Genomic DNA, 6,647 nt, shown 5'->3' with positions numbered 1-6,647 from the left:
CACGTGGGCGTGGAAAACACCTTTTGCACCCATGGCGTTACAAAGGTGACCCCGATTTTTTGGGACGCCCATCTACAATAAAGTGCAAATAAAATCGGGTGTCAGTGAGGATGAGAATTAACGAATTAATCGGACTCACCAACGCTGATTTCGGCATGATGCTCACCGTCAAAAACAACGTAAGGAACATTTCTAAAATTGTAATAACATTAATGCATCTCGAGCAGTTGCGATTTAATTGGCCGATCGAATTAATAAATTTTGACCTTTTCTTTGCTTGCAGGTTCACAGCGGTGCATCAAATTTCATTATGGTTCCATTCCAACTGACGTAAGTAACACACATACGCACACACATATATATGCACGCTATTTGCATTGCTTTGTGTTCGTGTCCTAATATTTTTGTGGAAACAGACAGGAGAGGTTTTACAATTTTGCGTCTTGCACCAACCTGCTACCTGCAAGTGTGGCTCAGGCAAAAAAGAGATCATACCAGTAAGTACAGTAAATCAATGTCCCTTCAGGTTGTTGAATTCTTCCACAAAGTTGACATATTTTTGCTTTTTTTTCCCCCAAAAGAAAAAAGTCAAAAACCAAGCCGGAAAAAAATTCTTATATAAAAAAGCCCCCCAATGCCTTCATGGTTTTTATGATGGAGCAGAGACCAATAATTAAGGCTCAAATGACAAAAGCTGACAGCGCCACTGTGAACAAGCGTCTTGGTGAGATGGTGAGTGTTTTTTGACAAGCCTAATATTCACGATGTTTGTATGTATAATATCATCAAAATGAATCCCATTCGAATTTGTTTACAGTGGAAATCTTTAACGGCAGAACAGAAAGCCGTGTATTTCGCCGAATCCGAGCGACTCGATAAACAACACCGCGATCTGCACCCAGGGTGGTCGTGCAGAGAAAACTATGTGAGTTAAATGGATTCAATGGAGTTTAAACAAATGTTATGTTTTTTAAGTGGAATATCATATGTTCATGGCTTTGTATTTAGGCACTGCACAAAAAAACAGCATCAATCATTCAGAAATTAACAAAAGGACACAAAAACTCTAAAATCTGCCTACAATACAATAATATAAGACATACAAATGTGTCCAAAGGGGGTAGGCTGAAGCTGAAGCTTTAAAGTGAAACATATGGACCACAGGCAGGATTTGGCCTATTTAATCCGACACGCCATCATTTTTTGAGCATGTCAAAAAAAGAGTGCCTCTAGGTCATTTCTATCCATGGTTATGATTTTTAAATAAATGCAAACTCTACGACCACTAGAGGGCAGTTTTGAGTTTGTATGGCATGGTAAGTTGGTTCAGGTGTAAAACTGCATTCACTTAACTTTTACAATAAACCAGTTAACACATTCAATGCTAAACATGAAAATATTTTTCTTCATCGTTCGTGAATACATAGGTTTTGTTTTGAAAAGATCCCTTGTCATCCATGATTATATAATAGGGTAGGGTAGGGTACCAGTGGCGAAACATACTTCTCAGCCTCCCTGGTGAGTTCATTTCAAGGCTTCTGGAGAGGAGGGTCTGTCAGGAAGTCAAATCTCAGATTCAAGAGGAGCAGTGTGGTTTTCTTCCGGGTTGTGGAACAGTGGGCCAGTTCTACACACTCTGCAGGGTCCTCCAGGGTACATGGGAGTTTGGCTATCCGGTCTACATGTGTTTTGGGGAATTGGAGAAAGCATTCAACCGTGTTCCTCGAGGAGCCCTGTGGTGGGTGGTTCCAGTGTTTGGGGTACCGCACAGTCCTATCCCTGCGGTCCCTGTATGATCAGTGCCAGATTTTGGTCTGGTTTGCCAGCATTGAGTCGCATTTGTTTCCAGTGGAAGTTGGACTCTGCAAGGCTGCCTTTTGTCCTCGATTCTCTTCATAAATTGGACAGAATTTCTAAGCGCAGCTGTGGCAGGGAAGGGTTCCGGTTTAGAAGCCTCAGCATTGCATCTTTGCTTTTTGCTGATAATGTGGTGCTGTTGGGTTTCTTAAGTCGTGACATTCACCTCTTATAATGGATGGATGGAGGTTACTAATGTAGATTGAGTGACCAAATTTAAAGTGGACATTCTAGTCTGGATCCAGCCCCAGAGCCTAAACCTATTCAATTTATTTTCTTTACAGGGTTTTGAAAATCCAAACAATAAATACTGAATGTTACCCCACAAAAGTAAAATTTGAAGACAAATAAATTACATTTACTACAAAAGTACAGTATAGCTAGCTGATATATTTATTATTTGTTTCTTAACTTTTTTATTTTCAAAGTTTTTATTTATTCTACTTTTTGTTTTATTTATATATATGAAAATATGTAGCTTTATACATTTTGACATATACGTGATGCTATGCCTTTTCAATGTTTGTGACTTGAACAAGTCATAAAATACAGTTATTTTACAAAAAGGAGCACCGGTAGTTATGTACCTGATTTACCAATCAATGACATTTAGTTACGTTTATGAGTGACATCAGGCCCTTTGAGGGCAGCCATTACGCTTATGTGGCCCTCTGTGAAAATGAATTTGACACCGTGATCTAACATGTTGCATAAATGAATACCTTTTCACGTGGCGCAATGGCTTTTCAATGTTACATTCTTTGTTGTGTTCTGTGCAGGGCACAAAGAAGAAGAGGGCGTGGTCAAGGAAATCCGCTAAGGTTCCCAATCTGAATTGTAGGTTTTGATAAGTGTTTTTAGTATAGAAATGCTTTTATTGTTTGCAAATCTTACAAGTGTATTTTGTGTTTCCAGCATTTGAGCCTGAGGCCACAAAGCAAAACCTCATGCCAGGTACAAGGGCCCAACAAGAAGCAGAGGCGGACTTGATCGCCGCAGTCACCTTGGACCAAAGCACCGAACTTTGCGAAGAGTCCAGAACTGTTTTCAATGAACTTCAAACTTTGGAGGGATCCCATCCCAAAGTATCCTCCACCTGGAGCCTTGATAACAACCTGTTGACCTCTGCTCTCAGCCTCATCGTGGGAGAAAACCTCGAAGAGAGCAAGCACTCAAGCCCCTTTTCCAATGAATTCCAGATTTCGGAGGTGCCCTATCCTTCATTTTCCCCCTCCTGGGACCTTGAAAACGATGACCTGACCTCCAAACTCTTTGAGGACTTGGAAGCTCTGGAGGCTTCCTCATCCTCGCTCACCTCCAGCCAGTATTCAAATGACTTTTTTTTCTCCTTTTAATGTACAGTATAATAATATTTGTAAATATTTTTCTTTCTTTCTTCTTGAAAAATAAGAAAAAGAAAAAAAACGTAAATTATTTTTGAACAACACTCTTATGCATTTTTACTTGTTTTTATTGGTACATATATGAATGTGAAAAAAATGCATTTTATGAAATGTCTTTAGCCAACTGTAAATTTTATTAATAAAAACGTTTTACTATTATATCATAATGAAATTATTGTCATTGAAACCACTAAAACATTGCATGGAAGAAGATAAGACAAGGCAAATGTAAAGAGAAAAAAAAATAGAAGACTTTCAGCATATAAGGCCTAAAACATATGTACAATGTACACAAAAAGGTCCCTGGTTCGAGACCAGGTGGAAACATAAGTTGGCCTGGAGTGAAATACATACCTGTCAACCTGTACGGTTTTGCCGTACAAAGTACGTTTTTTATGCATTTTAAGACAAGTTCGACGTACAAGGAAATCTGTACGGAAAAACGCAAATTTGTCAATTGCATGCGTCTGCCGCCCGCGGATTTCCCATCATGCATCATTCCGGAAAAAAAAAATATATATATATGGTGTACGATTATTTTTTATTTTGTACTGGAAAATACGACAGTTTGTACGGGCATGGAGCCGTGGAGGTTGACAGGTATGGGAATATGCGCCACCAGGCTGTACTTGCCCAAGACACACCACCAGAAATGGTGCCCCTTTCACCCTAGTGGTTAAGGGATCCAACCAACAGTGTTTAGAGACAGGTCAAAGTAATATTTGTACAATGTTTGTGAATAAAAAATGAATAGTGCAATAATATTTAGCAGCAACAAAAAAAAAAAACTCAAAATAAGTCACAAAGTATAGATTTTCAGTTTCGTGCAATAACATCTGGCAGCAACAAAAAAGAAAAACATATTTTTTCAACTTTTTTATATCCTGTTGCACATTTTTTATCTTTTCAATTTGTTTTACTTGCCTTGAATTGAGAAGCCCTCCAATTTTCTTATTCTATTGTATAATACCACTAAAGACAATTTATTCATTGATTCACTCATCTATCTTTTGACCACTATTATGTCACCCACCGATAGACTCGAGTTTTTTTTTTCCCTGTGTGTGCGCTCAAGAGTAAAGCATTGCTCTGGCGCCCTCTTTGGGCATTTGTTTGTGTCTTTATATGTGTGCAGAATGGGATACCCATTTGAAGTTGGCACCTTGTTCCTTCTTTTAGTCTTCACAGTAAGTACTACATTTACTCTGCGGAATCTTTGAATGCCCATACAGAGGCGACATGTTTGCATGAGGTCAGGTCCTCATCCTCTTGCAGGTTGCCACTTAAGTCGTGGAAGCAGGTGGAATACAGGTCCCTTGGGGGGATGTTCTTGCAGGGTCAACGTTACCGGAATTTGGGTCCTGCCTGGCGACATAAGGTCGAACGCGTTGAAAACTAAACACACGTGTAATATTTGAAACAGCAAAAAAATATATAAAAAAATAAAAAATACAACTAAAAACATGAGACAATATTTACAATTTAAAACGGGTATCTCTATTACCCAGAACTGTCATCGTCCTTTTGCAAAAAGCCAATACTTTTTCCATGCAAAAACATGAAAAACGTTTTTGTGTGTTGGTTTTTTTGAAAGGTTGAATTTTTCTGTTGGACTCAAAGTTATTTCTGCAGGCCCAATTGCGGTACAGGTAAGTAAATACAATACCATGCAAAAGTATCCAGATCTTTCTACAAAAGCTCTACAGTGTTGAGGTCTGGGTTTTGGCTTGGCCATTCTAACACCTTTATATTTTTAATCTTTAGCCCTTCCATTGATGATTTTGCTTTATGTTTCGGGTTGTGTCCTGTTGGATGGTGAACCTGCGATCAATTCTCAGGTCTCTTGGAGGCCTTTAAAGATTTTCGGCATGAATTGCCCCTTAATTGGCTGCATCCATCTTTCCATCAACTCAAACGATCTTTCCAGTTCCTGATGAAGAAAAGCTACCTCGGATCATGATGCTGCCACCACGATGTTTGACAGTAGAGTGTTTTCAAGGTGATGTGCAGTGTTACTCTTACACCAAACCTAACATTTTGCATTCAGACCACAAAGTTAGTCTCATATATATCCGGAGCACCTTGTTCCACATGTCATTTCTACAACTGGCTTGCAACCTGTTAAGGGTGTCCCCTGCCCACTGCCCGAAGTTGGCTGGGATAGACTCTAGCACCCCTGCGATCCTACTGGATGAGCCGTGCAGATAATGGATGGGTGGATAGTTTACTGGGCGAGTGCTTGTCAGAAACTTGTCCCAACTGTTTATGTCAGGTCGACACATTTAGTCTCCAATACTTCTGAACCTCCTCCGTCAGAAAATTCTGAGTTAAACTTCAGCAGCAGCCAGTCAGTGTTAAAAAATAGCCTAATAGGTCTTGGACTGGACTGAATACATTACATTTGTTTACCACTAGAATACTGCTGTATCAGTCGGCCAAAAAAATTGTGTTGACCAGTCATGCAACCCCACCCTTCTCTTTAGCCAAGAATCTGAAATATGTGTCTGGAAATCCATTGGCAACCCCACAAATTCAACTAGTATGGAGTGTTGTGGCATCCATACAGTGTAAATGAACACACTGAGTTCTATTTTCAAGCCAATTAGAAGCTAGATCCCTACTACTGTGCTTTTTTGGGTCCTAACTTGTACATTGTTCAGTATTACCTCTCAGATTAAGATTTTAAGGGTTCAGCCGAGCATAATAAGACACAATAACGAATTCATTGCCAGATAGTCCGCATTCCTTTCATAGCAAACAAGGCTTACAACTTAGCATCACTTTGCCACACCCTGGCATGCGATGAGCAGTTCATACTTTAGATCACTCGAGTAGTTACAGTCCCATAACAGGAACTGAACCCAACCATTACAAACTTGTGCTGAAACTTGTTTGTGGCATTCTTTTGGTAAATGGTTAATTTACAGACATGAGGAAGATTTTCCATTTTCTGAGAGCTAAATATATAATTTAAGTTTTGTTGTTACTAGTTTTTTTTTTTTTTTTTTTTTTTTTTTTTTTTACAACAAATCAACTCTCTGATCCAGTTCTAGTAATTCTTTGATTATTTAACAGTTACCGGCTGGTATAGTTCATTTTGGCATGGTTACATAACCCTTTAATACTAATAATATTGTAATATTGATTATCTAATTCTGTAGACTTGTATTAATTGCACGCAAAAGTAATTAATTTCCAAGCTTTCTTGATTTTATAATCATAGACTTACAGCAAGTATTACGATGACTTAAGGGCGGCAGTAGCTCAGGAGGTAGAGCGCTCGTCCTGGGATTAAGGGATCCCAGTTCGAAATCCTGGCTTGTCCGTGTTACATGTCGAAGTGTCCTTGGGTAAGACACTGAACCCCTAATACCCCCAATAAGCAGG

The 6,647-nt window shown here is 39.1% G+C and overlaps 1 protein-coding gene across 1 annotated transcript; it reads left to right on the top strand.

Annotated features, from left to right (window-relative positions):
- On the top strand, positions 1 to 3,384 carry LOC148353037 (uncharacterized). Its single transcript, XM_088353326.1, has 7 exons — positions 1 to 179; positions 284 to 330; positions 417 to 497; positions 582 to 732; positions 818 to 925; positions 2,637 to 2,694; positions 2,773 to 3,384. The coding sequence occupies exons 1-7, from the start codon at positions 111 to 113 to the stop codon at positions 3,210 to 3,212; spliced, it is 954 nt and encodes a 317-aa protein (XP_088209452.1). The 5' UTR covers positions 1 to 110; the 3' UTR covers positions 3,213 to 3,384.
- The last annotated feature ends 3,263 nt before the right edge of the window (positions 3,385 to 6,647 follow it).

Source organism: Urocampus carinirostris, chromosome 14, assembly GCF_059441175.1.
Source record: "Urocampus carinirostris isolate Australia breed hairy pipefish chromosome 14, RoL_Ucar_1.0, whole genome shotgun sequence".
NCBI lineage: Eukaryota > Metazoa > Chordata > Actinopteri > Syngnathiformes > Syngnathidae > Urocampus > Urocampus carinirostris.
Note: the sequence above shows the minus strand (reverse complement) of the source record. Positions and strands in the feature narration are given on the sequence as shown.

Excerpts from the sequence above, each read along its gene's own strand:
- LOC148353037 (XM_088353326.1), top strand. The coding sequence starts at position 111 with ATGAGAATTAACGAATTAATCGGACTCACCAACGCTGATTTCGGCATG. Across the intron at positions 926-2,636 it reads GGTCGTGCAGAGAAAACTAT|GGCACAAAGAAGAAGAGGGC; the intron begins GTGAGTTAAATG and ends TGTTCTGTGCAG. Across the intron at positions 2,695-2,772 it reads TAAGGTTCCCAATCTGAATT|CATTTGAGCCTGAGGCCACA; the intron begins GTAGGTTTTGAT and ends TTGTGTTTCCAG.